We start from the raw sequence: 18241 nt of genomic DNA on the forward strand, positions 1-18241 counted from the left end.
TTAGCAGCTTTCCTCATACCACTCTTCTATGCCGCAAGGATGGCAGCAATGTGCTTAATTACTGATCATTGAGAGCACCACTAAGAGCGGCCATAAATTGCACAGCAGTGGAGTTTAAACCAAACTCACATATGTGACTTATACTTAACATGTAAACAGATTTGTCAAGTGTAATTGACAAATTTAAAAAGAAGTCGAAATCCTCTGCCCTGCTATGCACATTATCATCTGTGTGTATCCTGTAAATATTTAAATTAAAAAAAACATTTTTAATGGTTTTATTAATGTATAAGAAACTGATATAGTACTGAGACATGGCTGTACTATTCTATTTATATAATAAAAAATTGTACAGAGCCATGCTATATTGCTGTATACATGCACACTGATAATCCTTCATATCTTCTGATCTTTAAAGAAGCATCTGGACCAAGACTGTTGTTTATGTAGAAGACAAAAGTAGTCCCTGCTGTACATAAGAGAGCAGTAAAATTCCCTATGGGTGTTAAATAACCGACAACAAATATAAAAGTCTGTTTATGGTATGTCCAACATTATGTGGCGCAAATACCACCTTTTCATACCCTGAGTTTAAATTCTCAAGCAGTGTGATGACAGTACTCACATATCACGGGTGCTCCTCTGTTTCTAAGCGCCTATTTGCTCTGTCTCCCAGATTGTCTCACACTGGTAGCTGAACCGAGCGTAACTCACGTTTGGCCCTGGGTTGCTTTATGGCATGCCGTTGCAGGAGAAGGACTTTGCTCTGTGCACTACATTTGCAGGCTTTGCTTTCCTGTTCTCACGCGCACAGCAACTTGGGAAGTGCAAATCCACCTTCTGCACTGTGGATCTGCCTTTGGACAAAGGTTGTTCTCTGAAAATGGCTTAAGGGTAGCTCAAGTATGATGTCTATATGCACTTATAGACAGACATAGGTAGATATAGATTTTAGTGAATGCACGGTTGCAGAGAATGCTGGTGTAATAATAGAAGAAGATAAGGACACAATCAGCAATAAAGATTACAAGGATGAAAAAACTTCAGTGAATTTAAAAAAGAAAAAAGAGATCGAAGAAGTTGTAGCATTTTCGAGGAATCTGATGTTTTTTTTCTTTACGTTTTTCCAGACTTGGTGCTTCGGTCTTCAATTTTCAACTATTAGGAGTGTGCAGTTTGCAAGGTCACGTCCTCCTCTCAGTGATGAATGAGGAAGTATAATAAGGCAGCTTTAAAAATACACTTCTCATATCTCAGATCATAAACATTTACTCATAAATGCCTCTGATAATTATCAAAACCTCGACAATTCTCAGTAACGACTACTGATTTTTGAATGCCAATATTTCAGACAAAACCGTGCTTTTGCTGCTATGTAGTAAATGGACATTTCAGCAGGCTATGAAGAAATCACAGACACATTCTTCCAAGAATAATATAAGCTAAGGAACGGACGAACATCAGGGACACAGGAAGAAAAAGTCACAGGTCTGTGAGTCTGCATGAGAAAAATTGCGATAGCCGAAGTTCTTCAGGGCCCACCATGGCTCTTCTTGTGATTAAACTTGTACTGATGCAAAATTGTGTCTCCTTTGGCTTCAAATTTTGCTCTCACTGGCCATGGGCTGCTCAAGTGTAGTTTCTGCTGGAGCTCCTGCATGTTCATAGAAGTTAATAATTAATTTCAAAAAAAGAAAGAAAGAATACATAAGTAAGAACTGCTAAAAACATCCTGATGCCTATCAGTCGATTGGCACAACAATGTAAGTGCAACAAAAGGGCAGTTGGTTATGATTTCTAGCAAATTTACATTATATACGTACATTATATATATATTATATATATATATATACGCAAATATATATTTTTGTGTATATTCTGTATATATACATATTACATATATTTACTGTAGCAATAATAGCTTCTTCTGTCATCCAGGCATACTGTAGATTAGTGTGTGTTTCATCCATAGAGGCATTAACTCATGAAAGGCTCGCTGTGTGTGAGTAAGGAAGGGAAAAAGAGGCAGTCGGTGGCTCACCTTGTGGACACCCGTTCCCTTGGTTGGGGTCTGTCTGTTTCTGAAGCAGCCGTGGTCCCGCCAGGCCGATGCTCAGGGCCCCGATGGGAGCCGTGACAAGGATGGCAAGAACAGCCACCGTGAGGACATCCATGCCGTACTTCTCCAGGACAGCGTCCCCCTGGCGGCGAGCCATGTCCAGTGCAGTGGATCCGATGGCAGCCTGAAAATGTGCGTTCAGTCAGTCTCCGAACTGAAGGGTCAACAATGCAATGGGTTAAAAGAGCTCACCATCATCATCAGTCAGCGTCTCCAGGTGAATTATAGGCGGCAACAGCATTTTAATGCTGAAGGATGGAAACTGTAATCTGAGGTTTGTTGGGTTGACTACTGAGGAGGGTCATGCAGTTATACCCATTAACCCCTTAAAATAATCAGTTTAGTTACATTAAAGGGTAAAGGACAGATCGGTAGGCACATTAATGTCATGTTGCCTTTGTCAGTGTCTTGTGAGTCCTATAATTCAATAATATCTTAGGAAAGTGCACCTGCACAGTGGCCTTTGGAATCCATGCAAGTGCAATGAAAACCTTCTCTTTGAAGTTGAAGCCAGCGAAGAGCACCATGGTAAAGGTGATGAGAACACGGACGAGGAGCCCAATACCGAGCACCGCCAGGCCCAGACCTGTGGGTCAAGAGGTGCAGCATTTTGGTGTCAGATGAGGGACTCAGGTTTTAGCGACAACTGTCTCGTAGAAGAGAATAATATTTTGCTTCCCAGTGGTTTGGTCAGCCCACGTCCAGCAAAAGCAAGCGAGTCTTTCCGGCTGTACTGACCCACGGTACTGGGGTCCAGAGCAGAGATGGTAATTTCAGCTCCGATGAGACCGAAGAGAAGCGGCTGGAACACATCCCAGATCCTCCCCACGACGGCAGCCACAGGAACCTGTACAGTAGGACAGAACACAAACTGGAACCAAAGGACACCTCTTCCATGTCTGCAATGGAAATGAGAGCTGGAAAACAAAAGAAAACTTTGTGCAGCTGCACCAAGTTTGCATCAAAGAAAAAAGAGAAAAAATAAGTCTGGTAAAAAGAGAATGAGACCACATAAGTTACTGTAAGTTATTAACAGCGTTAATTTTTTTTCATTATTACATTTTAATGTTTTTCAAAGACAAAAAGTGGTTTTCTATTCAGATAGACAACATGCCAGAGTGAGCTGTATTTTTCAAATTGTTTTCAGCATAATTCAAGATTGAGAAACAACTGGTGTATTTCATAGACTTGCGTATAACCCTACTTTCATTAAGAACTCAAGAAACAGCTCATACAAAAAAAAAAAAAAAATTATGTGCAGTGAAATTTATAGCGATGCACTTCATGAAATTATGAATATAAGATTGAGTGCTCATTTTGAAACAGTTTATTTCCTCACTTAAATTATTGCGGTTATGTTCAGTAACAGTTTTTTTTTTGGATGATGTGAAAACCTTTCCTCTGACTGTACAGAAACCAGGGCATATAACATCCAGCAGCAGGGCAGCGAGTGGCATGGTGGTTAGTGCTGATGCCTTACACTGGAAGGATCCAGATTTGAATTCAACCTACTGCTCCACAACCCTCAGTCAAAGCACACACACACACACACACACACACACACACAGTCTGAACCACATGTCCCATTCAGGGTTGCGGGGAGCTGGAGCCTAACCCAGCAACAAAGGGTATAAGGCTGGAGGGGGAGGGGACACACCCAGGATGGGATGCCAGTCCATCACAGGGCACCCCAAGCAGGACTCAAACCCCAGACCCACTGGAGAGCACGACCCGGTTCATCCCACTGCACCACCGCACCCCCTCAATCAAAGTACTTACCCTGAATCGATACAGTAAAAATGACCATGATGTATAAATGGGCAATTACTTGTGACTCGGGTAAGACAAGCCTGAAAACTGATGTTTATGTGCCTCTTCCAGTTCAAGTAAGCAGCGAAAGTGTGTGAGTGACACACAGATAGCAAATGAGAGGCCGACCTTTGATTGTTTCCAGCTCAGTCCTGCCAGGAATGCCATGACCAGGGTGCAAAGGCCTCCGGCCCCAGAGAAGCCGGCGACACGACTGGCAAACACAGCAAACACAGAGAGGCCCAGAAGCAGAAAGGAGCGTCTGATAACCAGGTCTTCCTTGGGAGCAAAACAGAAAGAAAAATCCAGTTTGACAGCAGGAGTGTTCAGTGACCTGCCAGTTGCACCAGGGGAAAGTCATACTTGAAACTCTGGTCTGACTACGGTCCATACTCATATGACCGGACCAATTTGGGGGACGGGGTCAGATCATTCGGGATTCAGCACTCATTCTATTGGTACGTTCATGAATCTGAAATCATTTGACATGTTGGTATCCTTGCTGTCCATAAATAAGATGTTATTTTAAGGAATAACATGCCAAAACAAACATATAAAAAGAAAACCAGATTTCTTTTTTAATAACTCAAATATTTTCTGTAGATTTTTTGTTTAATACTGTGATGCACTGGACTTTCTTCATTCCAACAACCAACCCCTCACAAGCCTAGTCAATTTCAGATTAACTGTATATGCTAAACGTCATAATTTTCTGAATTAGATGGATTTTTTTTTAAAATTAATATCTAAAATCTCATCGCTAACACTTCATGACCATGTTTAAATGGCTTAAGAAAGAGCAATACGCCATTCTTTATGTTTTGAGCCCCAGCAGACACGCTTTACCTGATCTTTACTGGGGAAGAAGCGCAGGAAACAACCGAGGACCAGTCCAGCAACTGTCCCTCCCAGCACCTCCAGGATGCCCTTGAGCACATTGTACCAGGTGGCACCTGCAGGGGAAGCACTGGGATATCTCACAAACACCCTGAGCAGAAACTCTGCAGGAAGAAGCTCGACGCTCGACAATCACGAATGGCACGTGCTCATGTCATCCTTAGAGTGAGAGACACTACAGTGTCTTTTTACATATTTACGTGCAAACTTATTGCCCAGTTAAGCTCCTGGAGGCATGGGTTGAGATGCAGGGATGCCAGTCCATCATAGGGGAATCACATGCATACACACGCTTCCAAACCCAAGCCCAGGAACTGTGAGGCACCAGTGCCACCTGCTGTGCCACCCTAAAATAATGTTTTATTCGACTAAATTTTTTATCATATGTTCTGCAGTTGATATTGAATTTCATATGTGATCCTTGGATCATTTGTATAGTAAATAATTTATTACACTCCATCTCTGGGGCAATCTCTCTCTCTTACTCTGTCACACACACACAGAAAGGCCAATTTTGAGTCTCTGGAAACACCACTTTGAACCGCGGGAGCTAACTGACGTGAACATGGAAGAGCATGCAAACTCCTCACAGACTGATCCCGATTCGAACCTACAGCCGGACCATGAGCTACCAGCGCTATTTGCTGTGCCACCATGCTTGGAAATTTATTTTAGAATGGATTTATATAAATGTAGATATTTCTATAAATAATAGATTTCTATAGTACATTTGGCAAATGGTACCACTTTCTGACTGGAGTGCCTGGAGTGTCCGCGGGACAAAACCTGCACTCCGGTCCGTGATGAAGAGCACACCTGTGGCGAAGGCCGTGCCCAGGCAGGTGGTGAAGCCAGTGATGGCCAGGACGTCGTCGAAGCTGCCAGCCGCCATCAGCAGCGTGGGGATTCCCTTGTCCACACCGAAGCCGTCCTTCTGGAGGAGCAGCATGGAGGGGACGACCACCGCTGGGGACACAGCACTCAGCACAAACCTGCCAGGTGAGGAAAAGGGTGAGCTGGATTCCTGGGGAAAGGGAATCAACCCATCAAAGCAGAAGAATTCACTGTCTCAAGGCAACCCAGATAGTCTATAGACTCTGTTTAATAAGACTTGCACATTTATTAATTTTCTGACACTTTTCTCCAAAGCAACTACAAGGTAAGCTATTTACAATGATTTACCTGTTTCTACAACTGGTTCGTTTTTGCTGTATCAGTTTAAGTAAGGGTAAGTATTGGTTAAGGATACTACAGCAGGGGGTTGAATTCACACCTGAGTCCTTTGAGTCCAAAGGCTGTGTCTCTAACCACTATGCCCCCTACTGCTCCAGATGCTAAAAATCGTATTTGTATTGTATGTTTATTACAGTCTATTTGCACTTAGTTAAAAACCTGCCATTTATTGTAGGATAATTGGGGCTGATTCATTAAATTATATATAATTTGAATATTTCTGTCGTTAAGTTTCAGAATTTTCATTTACACCAAGCAGGGTGCAAGGGGTTAGATGAGAAAAGAGGACAAGCTGCAACCAGATGAATGACAGTCACGGTGAAAGCAGACAGACCTCTTTAAACAGTAAGGGCACAACTGGAGGACAGAACTTTCTAGAAACACTATCTAAGCTATCGCAAAGAGTCATCGACCCGATGACGCTTAACTTCTAACATGTGTTGAATTTGTATTACACTGGTTACAAGTTGATTTTCAAGTTGATGATGTAGCTTCAGACATCTTGAGGAAAGGAGGGAAGTGACAACACAGAGGAGCAAATGCAGCGAGTGGGAGTTGTTACCCCAGGATGAAGGCCCAGGTCCAGGGCAGAGCCATGAGGAAGTGAGAGACCAGAGCCACCGTACAGGCCTCTACCATACAGGGCCCCATCGCCACTCGCACACACACCGCCTTCAGCTTCCTCAGTGCCTGTGGGGAGAGGACCCCAGAGGATTAAATCAAACAGGAAAGCGACAGTATAGCAAAACGAGCAGATCCCGAAGGACCGGGTGGTTCAGTGAATCACAGTTCATTATTATTTTAACACTGTGTTTTCCAGAATTTGCAATACATGTACTCTGTGTGTGTGTGTGTGTTTGTGTGTGTGTGTAAGGATCTCTCTGTTTCATTGTTTTGGTAACTGTGTGTGTGCAAGTACACATATATACTTCTTTAACATATAACATAACTATAATAGCAAAATGATTTTTAGAGAAAAAAAAAAAAAAAAATCACATTCCTGGACCCCCTTCTCACCCGTTTAGACTAGTTGAAATCCATTCATTAAGTTAAAAATGGTCAAAGGAACCTCAATCCCTCATAATCACTATGTAAGCTATTTCATGTTCTCCAGTTCGCGCAAATCTGCACATTGGAGAGGAATTTACCGTACAGCTTTTACTATAGGACACTTTTGCATGAGACACTGCCAGCGGTGCGGTCACCTACAGCAGCATCCAATCCCAGACCAGCTCTGGTCAGTATGACGGCCAGGGCGATGTTCCTCAGGGCGGCAGACCATCTGAAGTCAATGTGGACGGCGTCCGACACCACGGGGACGCTGTGTAGAAGAATGCCGGCCAGCAGCATTCCTGGACGCAAACAGGCTCTTGAGCTCAGTAAGTAAGGACCGTAAGGACAGGTACATTCTACCTCTCAGACATGGTGCACATTTAAGGTCTTAGATGGCCTGATACCAAACCCAATCATTTACTGATCACTTAACTAGTAGTACTGTGAAAGATGACAAACCTGACTACAGAGAGCGAAGCAGACAGACAACTCCAAACATCTGCTTGGTTTATAGAATAACACACTGGCGGACAGGCGGGAGTGTGTGTCTGGATTATCTTTAAGTCTCGTTGAGTAACTCAAATATACCGTGTTACTATGACGCTCAAGCTGTCAAGTGTAGGTTCTTAGTGTTGAAAAGTAATCTCCAGGTACCTTCTCAGTGGCAAGCTGGCGTTTTGCTCATTGAACTCCACGAGAAGAGGAGGGAAAGGGTTCTCTTCAGGGGGGAACGATTCTCTTACTCACTTCTCTTTGTGTTTATGCACTAATGGTACTTACCAAGGAGTGGAGGGAAAGGAGGCAGTGTGGGAAATTGGATGAGTCCCACCAGCTTCCCCCCACAGACGGCACTAATAAATAAGAGGACGATGCCAAAGAGATTCCCCCCGGGAAGACACTCCTTCTCAGTGATGGACCACACTGCCCCGAACAGCACAAAGGCCATGATCACTGCAAGGGACGTAAGACCACGTTTAAGGCAACTCAAGTTAAGTGGGTTGTTCTTGGGTGGTTCAAGTGCCCCAGACGGTCTTTCCTTTGAGTGCTGGTCTGCCGCACAGGGTTCGAGTGGTGTCCGCCCCACACCACGTTAGAATCTTTCACTGCGGAATTTAGTGCACTAACCCCAAGGGTACGAAACCCAAACCCCATCCCTACCCCTGTAAATTTGTTGTAACTCCAATCCCAATCGTAACCCACGTTTGTTGCAGTTACATTTTGCTTGCAGTCAAATGTGATGTTTTTCTTTCCTTTTTATTTAGTAATATTATGTTAATGCTGTTATGGAAGAAGATTTTAACTAAAAGGTTCCACACCTCACTAACCCCAACTCAGACTAACCCGAACCCTATATATCTATATCTATATCTATATAATAATTTTTAGTAATAGTTTTTTCTTTAACAATATTGTATTAATACAATATTAATTATTTTCTATAATATTGCATTGCTGCTCTTGTGCCTGTTGGTTTATCTAAAGGGTCTCACTTGCAACACTCTGCTGATTTTAAAAGATTAACCATAACTCTAATGCAATTTACCCTAATCCCAACCATGTCCTTTACCGCTAAATTAACCTCGTACATTCCTGCCCAGAGAAGACAAAATGTGACAGAAGAAATTGCAGTTTTACAGCCTGTTTAAATATCCTCGCAGAAAAACAAAATATATTGCATCAAACCCCTATACTGACGGCTGTGATTAATCATTGAACAGGGAGCAGTGTGGTGAGGGTGCCATCAGTCTGGTATAGCATTATGTATGTGTGAACATGGACAGCTTTGTACCTGAAGACATGTCCCTTAATACCTTTTGTTATGATGTAAGCGAAGGGACCCTTTGGTGGTCTCAGGCAGGGCTTCCCGAGTTCGGAGCTTCCAGTGCTCTCCTCAGTGTTCCCTGCATTGCCGTTGAGGGTATCGGGGCCCTGAGCCTCAGGGTATTTGGCCACCAGCTTCACCTGCCAAGCATCCATCATCTGGCCAAATTGGAGGGAAGAACAGTGAAGTGCTCCAAAAGGTTCCATCAGGGTTGTTCATTATGTAGGATAATAAATTTGATTCCGTAAGTCAGAAATAAAATTCTTAAAAACTGTGGACACAGATCTAGCAGTACATACATGTTCAACATTCATTTTTGTGAATTCGTTTATTTTCATTTAGATGACACTTTTCACCCTAGTGAAAGACAATGTCAAGAAGCTTCCAGTGATTTACCAATGTCTACAGTAGGGTAAACTTTACTGTATCAATTCAAATTAAACACCTTGATCAAGGGAACTGCAGAAGGAGATGCGATTGAAACCTGGGTGTTTTGGGTGCAAGGTAACACCTCTGAACACAATATTCCCTGTTGCTAGTACTTTTTTTTGAAAGCTTCTGTCTTTGAAAGGTAAAAAATGTATACATTTTATCATTAAACTATTAAAATTAATTTTTGAACTGTTGTAAGACCAGGTCCCTTAAGTTACAAAGCTCACGTACCCTTTATCGTAGTAAGAAACAGTGTTTTTCACTGGCTTTGAAACGTGTCGTGAACAGCCTGATATACTTTCACAGAAAAGAAAAACAAAAACAAAAATCTTCTTTTCTGTGAACATTAAGGATAACCTTTTTATAAGTCCTTGCATCCTGCTTTGTGAAAATGAAAATTAGAAAACAGAAAGTGTCTAGTTGTCACTGTAAAAGTTGACAATGAAAATCTCAGATTTATATATCATTTAATTCTGCAGCCCCAGTAATCCTGTAATAAACAGCAAGCTTTTCACTTTAAGTGCAAATTTATTGATGGGATGTGGCCAAAAAGACAGTTTTGTTCATTACAGAAACAAAACCCTGGAATTTCTTTGCTAACAGCAGTATAGTTTTTAAAGCATGTTACAAGTTCCAATGAATGGAAAAAGTGACGATTTTATTGTCTGACTGTGACTGAACTCATGTCCACCTACAGAAAGGAGAAGTAGGTAGGCCAGTAAGAGCTGCCACCTTTGGACCCAGGTTCAAATCCCATCTCCTGCTGTAGCCAGTAGTACCCTTGGGTAAGGTACTTGCCCTGAGCTGATAAAGTAAAATAACCCATCTGTATAAATGGATGGTTAATTGTAAGTTGTTCAAGAGTATAAGTCACTTAGAGGAAAACAGAAGCTAAAAAAATTAACGAATGTAAAGAGTTCCTCTTGGCACAGCACACAGATCTGCTCTTAAGGTTCACGTCGATAGACTGCAGCTGACACATTTAAATCTGCTCTACAGGAGCAATATTATACAATAAATTGTGAGGCTTGTAATTATATGCATACAAAATTATTCTAAACACTTCCCCTCCTTTCCTTCTGCCCTTGAAAAGTTGTGTAAAAAGTAATTTTCCGTATTTTTATCCAGAAAACCTGATATCTGTTTATTAAAAATTCTTAATGTTATATGCCTGATATTAATGCAGATATTATTTGATCACTTCTTTGTTCAAAATATTCTATATAGCTCAGGAAACATGTAGTTATAATGCTGAAATTTAAATATTTCCTATGGTACAGTACGAAAAGGTCAGTTACCTGGAGCGATCTGAAGTGGCCCAAGCGCTCGCAGTAGCCAAAAGTGCTGTGAAGTGGTGGTGCTCTGTGAGACACATCACACTCCGGTCCTCCTGCGTCTGACTCAGGGACTGGAACATCTCCTGACTCACCTCCTGACCAGAAAAATAGGAACTTAAGTTAAGATTAAAGGATCACAAGGAAGATCAAGAAAAAAAAAAAAAAAAAAAAAAAAACGATAAAGACGTGATATCCCAGTAGAGGTAAAGACCTCGTTCCTCAGGTGCAGGAGTTTCTGTTGGGTCAGACAGTTCTCTAAAACAGGAAGATCAAGGGGGAGATTGTATGCTATGAATCAAATATAAATGTAATAAATGTTAAAAGTTAAACGAATTACAAATGAAATACATGAATTAATGCAAATGTAAAATAAAGAGAATAATACGTTTTAAAAATGAATGAAAGCTGGCAAAACGCGCTGTGAGTGTTCCTTTCCAGGTGGACACCTGTTTGTTGTGTCACTGTGTACACTCCGGCGTGAAACAATAATTCAGCTTTACCCCCTTTAATTGACAGTTATTTTCCTCGCTTTGAAACTAGCTGACACAGGCCGTCTCTTTCACCCTAATGCTTTGTTGTGTTGTTATGTGGCTTCAGCCCCTAGAAACGTCAACCCAACTATTTAATAACAGATATTATACAGCTGCTTTGTTATATCCTTTAATTGGTTACCCGAAGGTATCGGACGGAACTCGTTTATCTGAATGGGAAACTTTTTTCAGGCCGCTTTGACGTCACTTTCTTGCTGCATGAGCGAGAAATATCCATCAGAGTAATTTTATCTTGACAATAGTATGGTAAAATATGGGACTCTTTATGTGGTGCTTTAAAAAAAATAGTTTAACAAAACTGTTCACTGGTAGAACACTGATTATTTTTATTTATTGAGTCATATCCCCCGCCCATTATGTTGTCATGGTCACAGGGACACCAGTGATATGTCGAACTCAAGCATGGAGTTTATAAGCAACACATGGAAGTGGTGGTGCTGTGGTTCCATCCATCCATCCATCCATCCATCCATCCATCCATCCATCCCTTTACCCCTTTCAAGATTCCACAAACAGCCAAACCTCCCTGTCTCTCATAAATACCTGCCTGATTCAATCATTCACTGATTGGATTGTTGCAATGTATGGGCCCGGTGTGATATACGTAGCTCGTGAGTGCCTCTAGTGGTCAGATTGGGTACTCCTCTTCGGGGTTGAGTCGGTGCTCTTTCTCAAGATGTGTCACAGATAAGTTTCCAAGGTAAATAGTAAATAAACCGACTATGCGGACAGTTAGTAAACAGGTCCTTTACTGAATTCACTGGAACATTCTCCTCCCAGCTGATGAAGGGATCAGTTTGAAAAATACGGACATTACATGTTTTGATCAATCGATCGACAAATTCATTTACCAATTAAAGTTAAGTTTCAGTAAAGTAAGAACCACACAGAAACCACTTTTGGTTTCAAAAGAAAGTTTTCAATGGTTCTGTGAACCGGGGGCCATGGTGCCGCAACACGTTTGGCTGGGTCCTGCTCTCTGGTGGGTCTGGGGTTCAAGTCCTGCTTGGGGTGCCTTGCAATGGACTGGCGTCCTGTCCTGGGTGTGTCCCCTCCCCCCTTCAGCCTTGCGCCCTGTGTTGCTGGGTTAGGCTCCGGTTCACCATGACCCTGCCCAAAACTAGTGGTTATTAACAATGACATGATACTATTATTACAATAACACATTTCTTAATGGAGTCATTTGGGGAAAAATTAGATTCATTTATTTATCTACAAATTTTAAAAAAAAACACTTTGAAACAATACTAATACCAAAACAAAATGTATTTTTTTAATTAGTAGAGAATCACACACACACTGTCTGAACCACCTGTCCCATATGGGGTCGCGGGGAGCTGGAGCCTAGCCTGGCAACACAGGGCGTAGAGCTGGAGGGGGAGGGGACACACCCAGGACGGGACGCCAGCCTGCTGCAAGGCACCCCAAGCAAGATTCGAACCCCAGACCCACCGGAGAGCAGGGCCCGGTCCAACCCACTGTGCCACCGCACCCCCCCAGTAGAGAATCTGTCTAGTTAATTAATGCAATGTATAAAATCTACTGTACTGTACTGTACCTGTCGGTTGCAGAAGTTTCAGAATCTCTGCACTCTGGCACTAGATGGCGCTTCATAACTTTTTTAGAAGAAGTTGCAACTTTGTGTCAAGGGCGCTCACTGTATAGTACATGTATCAAATCCTTTGTGCATAACATTCTACTCACAGGATCTCCACAGACAGTAATATGAATAATAATAGGTGTCTATTGTTAATGTAATTTCACATTTCACAGCAATATTGAGTGATATCATTTTAGCTGAGAAAGAAAATATATAGTAAAATACTTATAATAGCACCTATCAAAAAAGATGTGTATTAGTCAATTTAAAGAATTTATTTATTCTTTCTTTTTTCATTTTACTTTATGTTATTTTATTTTATTTTGGTTTTATGCACAGGGTCACAACAGCATACAGAGGACAGTACACTGAGAAAAAGTAAATATGCCCACGTACATGGATCGAGGGCTCAAGATCGAAAGGTTTCAGTTTATCACAGGTATGATCATGTAGCACTTTCCAGTAACTTCCAGAAGGGTATCCACATATTCCAAAATTTATTGTAGTTAACATGCAAGTCAAATGTCAATTTTTCCAGTGGGAGAGATTTAAATAATTAAAATCCACAAATTTATAGAATTTAAAGCCTATGAACACTGCAACATGAACCATGTAACGTGACTGACTACTAATTATAATTATCAGTAATGATGTAAGGGATTATGGAGTGGATGACAATATTTAGCTCAGATAAGAAAAGAATTCATCTTGTGTCTATTCTGCTAATTTCTATGTTAAAATTTAATAGAACAGTGTATCTATGGGTCATATTTTCATAGCCGATCCATGAATCAGGTTAATAATTGAAAAGTGCGATGAGTAAAAATAGAATAGGGTTAGTATTTTTGATATCGGGGTGATGAAGGACGCCACACAAGTGGAAGTGAGGTGTGGAGGGTGAGCTCGTTCTCAGCGTGAAGAGCGGGGCTCTTGAGAGCTCATGTGCGCTTTTTCGTAGGAAGGAAAGCATGTGGTGCGGTATTTTTAAATGTGCCAAGGTGCAAATCTCAGCTGGGGAGGAAGCGAGACCTTTCAGCTCCCTGCACCGCTGTCATGATGCTGTACGTTTGCAAATTGCGCAGTAAAGAGGTACTTGACTTTCTAGCCCTTTCCGTACATTTTCCTCCAAAACTACTTACTGTGACTTTGACCTTCTACAGCTGCCGCCATTTTTACTGCATGCGTTCAGGGTAAACACCTTGATCGGTGGTACTACAACAAGAACTGGGGCTCAAACCCGAGTCCTCCGAGTGGAAGGCTGCAGTTCTAACCGTTATGCCACTTGCTGTCTCCCAACCTGAGATGAAGCATTGATAGTAATATTAATAGTCAGTCTTGGGTAAAACCAATTTTTAATTTTTCAGAGAAAAAGTTCTATTATCTGTCTTAGTAAACATCTGATTTGAAAACAATAGTTGTTGAAATTCAGATAAATTAAAAAACTGCCTAGTGACATCTCAACGCTTCAGAAACTATAGATTTATGAATAGTTGCACATCACTGAGAAATACTGCCAGCACCAAAGTGCTTTATCTGCCAATTTAGCGGACAGCAAATAAAAATATTTTTAAGAACTTAGCTTTTTTCTCTCATGTTTTGAACATCCTGGGAACAAAAACAGACAGAACAGAGGTAAAACATACAGTTCCGCAACTATCTATGGTTTTAATAATAGACCGAGCACTTATGCATGTTATGAATGGAGACGAAACGCAACTGGGAGGCTGTGAAAAATGCAAAATCACTGCTTTGGCTCACGGTCACGTGAATTCCCTCCACATGGGTGTCATTTAATGCCACGTAGCGCAGTGTGCCATTTGCAGGGGAAATGAAGCATTTCCCACCACAGAAGGGACTCGCTGTGCCATAGTGTACCGTGGTAAATCTCCACAGTGACGTCTGAGAGCCTGAATGTACTTGCCTGACTCTGAGACAGATGGCAGTGGGCTAGAGGGCCGAAAGGGCACGTGGGCACGCAGCGTGGGGATGGGAGCACACCTGCACCCGGTTCACAGGCGACAGGCTGTAGACAGCGGCCAAAAAGTGATCCAAAAAAGAGGGAGGCTGCTGAAGCACTTGAGCTTCCCGAGTCCCTTTTGTGGGAACACAGAGCCAGTTGTGTAAACTGCAGCTGCAACAGTAAAACGGAGTGAAAACAAGGTGACATTTGAGTGACGATGAAACAATGGCCCTTGCCGTGTGGCAGAAATCCTTGCGTGCAAGTACGGAATGTGGTGCCTCTTGTACTACATGTAAAACAGAGTATGAGTTAGTTAATGAATAAACGAGACATAATCTTGATAATGCTAATAATTTCAGTTTATCTCGCAATACTCCCATTGCGCTCCCTAAAGAAAATGACGATAACCAGTAACAACATCAGTGCAAACACATGTGTGCATTAACATTAAGCAGGAATTTTCTTTTGAACCAGATTATAATAACCTAGGCATTGGTTGGGTATAAGGAAAGGCTGACGGTATCATCCAGATATAGGGCAGAGATGCAGTCATTAATAAAAAGTAAGTCCAACATACTGCAATAGTTCACTTGTGTCACTTTAGGGCATCTCCTTTCTTGCAGATTAGCACCATTATTATTATTATTATTATTATTATTATTATTATTATTATTATTATTTAATAGAATATGCTATTTTACAGGCTCATTTTCAGGACATCTCTGCCAGTAGCTTGGAAAGGCAGGAAACAGATGTGCTGCTTAGAGAGCAGAGTTCCTGTTATTTTTCATTTCTCCAGGTCTCTGTCTTGTAGCTCTGCAATCTCCAGTCCCTCCTGATTCGCATCACTTTTTTTTCTTTCCATTTTTGGTTGTGCATCACGTATGAACGTCAGCTTGGCACATCACAGCTGACATCGAGGGTGATTCATTAAAGAGCAGAATGGAAAATACAAAATGATTCCCAAATATACTGTCTTCTTCTAGACTCTACTCGATATCTACACATATCTAGATATAGTTAGTCTGTATAGATTAATACATTTTAATCTCAGTGTATATATACTGTATACAATACATATATGTATATATGTATAGAAAATCCATATTGTATGTACAGATTATATAAAAAGTGGCAAATTACACGTAACTATATATAAACGTATCTATACACAAATAACTTAATATAAGTAGAATATAATTATATAATAATATATAGTTGTATAATAAAAACATGAATATTATACTAATATTCTATTTAATTACATTATAATTAAGTATATCGATTTTATATATATAGTGAGAGAGTTTCAAGCAGAACAGTCCTGCTTTTGCAAGTTAATACATCCCCGTATGAGGGAATTGTGGGTAAAATCTGAATTATAACTGCAGCAAACATTTATTAGCAAATGAAAGCAGTATAAGACGAAAATGAGTTACAGTGTGTTAGTTTTAACTGGAAGCTGCTTTTCCCGTAATTGCAAACTAGTCAGTTAAGATGTCATTTCTTCGGTGAAGTGCGTATTTCTCACAAGAGCGAGCGCGAGGGGGGGCAGTGTGGTTTTGGCAGTTTGTAGCGGTCTGAGTGCAGTTTCGACCGCTTCCACTTCCATAACAAAGACTGTTCCGCTGGATCGAGGAGATCGGAGACGATGTGGAATCCCACTAACAGTAAACATCACAGTGAGCCTCACTGTACCGCGGTTTACACTGCGCAGTGTCTCCGGCTCTCCAGCTCCGCTGCTCTCCTTTTTAGGAAAGACACCACACGCCTTCCTCCGTTCTCTCGCTTAGAGCGGGGCCCTCTGGTGTCACCCATAGCAGGGGCTCTACAATCAGAATGGGAAACCGAAAAAAAAAAAAAAAAAAAACTGTTCAAAAACCATAAATGAGGTGTTTCCACCAGTTCCGTGGCGTTATTTCTTTCACGATCATTGCTGCGTTTTTGGTCAAGGCTGGTCAATTATATGAAGTACCCTAATTTGCAGGCTCGTGCTGAATTGCTGAAAACGTCGCAAATGTGAAAATCCTATCTAATGTCGGTAGGAATGTGACAGTAAAGCCAGAAGCTGTACGAGAAGCGCTGTGTTGTTCCGCAGTTAGAGACACTGAGTGTGTGGAACATCTTGATGTATTTTCAGCAGGGCTGCGCAGAAGGAGCAGTGGAGCGATGGGGAGGTGGATGCGGCCTCGCGAAGGCTCCTTCCACACCCCGGCTGAGCGCGACGCCCCCCGTGAGCCCATTTGTATGACACGAGCGCTCAGCTGCTATAGGAACATAAAGCGGTGCCACACACTGAGCGCGGCAGGGCAGCGGAAGGAAGGCGACAAGCCGGTGTGATTGCGCACCGCTTTCCCTCGCTAAATTACCACCTGCTTCTCCCCGCTGACATTTGTCGAACCCTAGCGACCACGCTTCCCAGGAAGAGGCGAAGCCAGAACGGAGAGGGTCTGCTAACTGGGTCCGCGTCTTGATTGCCGCAAAGTTTTCACGTAATGACAGGGTAGAGCTCGCGGTTCGGCCTACGTTCTCCGCTTAGGACCGTAGCAAGAAATTCTGGGACCCACGAAGGAATATTGCTCACCCCCGCATTTTTATACCGTACATTTTGCACACATCCTATCTTCAAAAATGAATTATAAATTGGGGTCCCTTTGCTGAAAAACAGACTTGAGAATAGAGGGAGATCCAGCTGGAAAGAAATCCCAGCTACATAATGAAACTATTTTCTGTTGTTTAACGTACTGTGGTGGGCAGCGCCGTGGGTTTGGATGGAGCAAAGAAAGACACGGAGGTGGTGTTCGTTACAAACAAGTTATTTGAACACCACCACCAGAGAAATAATGCTCTTGGTCCAAGGACCCTGTTTTCTCCAGAACCTGCACCTACAGCCAGCCTTCTCAGCCTGCTTAGCACCCCCAGGCTCTCTTTTTCAAAGCACTCCTAGGCACAGTCACCCCATCATTTTTCTCAGAAGTGCCCCCAGTGGTTGCACACCCACATTTAACATTATTTCCCAGAATGCAGCTATTTACATTTAGGAGTTTCCCTCCTAAAACAGTAACGGGGGGTCGTTACAATACAATGAAAAAATTTGCAGTTACTGTTCTAGACTGAGGGGAGCGTGGTGGCGCAGTGGGTTGGACCGGGTCCTGCTCTGCAGTGGGTCTGGGGTTCAAGTCCCGCTTGGGGTACCTTGCGGCGAATTGGCGTCCCGTCCTGGGTGTGTCCCCTCCCCCTCCGGCCTTACGCCCTGTGTTACCGGGTTAGGCTCCGGTTCCCCGCGACCCTGTATGGGACAAGCGGTTCCGAAAATGTGTGTGTGTGTTCTAGACTGGGGGCAATTTCTGGGAGACTAGGGATGTCTGTGTGGCCTTTCTCTGGGTGTAGCCCCTGCAATTGTCAACTGTTTTTGCACCACTAGCAAA

The 18241-nt window shown here is 42.3% G+C and overlaps 1 protein-coding gene across 1 annotated transcript; it reads right to left on the reverse strand.

Annotated features, from left to right (window-relative positions):
• Nucleotides 1-1598: 1598 nt before the first annotated feature.
• On the reverse strand, nt 1599-8953 carry LOC108926013 (sodium/hydrogen exchanger 9B2-like). The gene is made up of 11 exons (XM_029250172.1): nt 8923-8953; nt 7892-8062; nt 7268-7410; nt 6621-6748; nt 5642-5817; nt 4775-4881; nt 4058-4207; nt 2858-2966; nt 2569-2705; nt 2042-2243; nt 1599-1654 (listed from the first exon to the last, which is right to left on the reverse strand). Exons 2-11 carry the CDS (start codon nt 8055-8057, stop codon nt 1599-1601), a joined length of 1374 nt encoding a protein of 457 aa, XP_029106005.1. The 5' UTR covers nt 8058-8062; nt 8923-8953.
• Nucleotides 8954-18241: the final 9288 nt, after the last annotated feature.

Source organism: Scleropages formosus, chromosome 3, assembly GCF_900964775.1.
Source record: "Scleropages formosus chromosome 3, fSclFor1.1, whole genome shotgun sequence".
Taxonomy (NCBI): Eukaryota; Metazoa; Chordata; class Actinopteri; order Osteoglossiformes; family Osteoglossidae; genus Scleropages; species Scleropages formosus.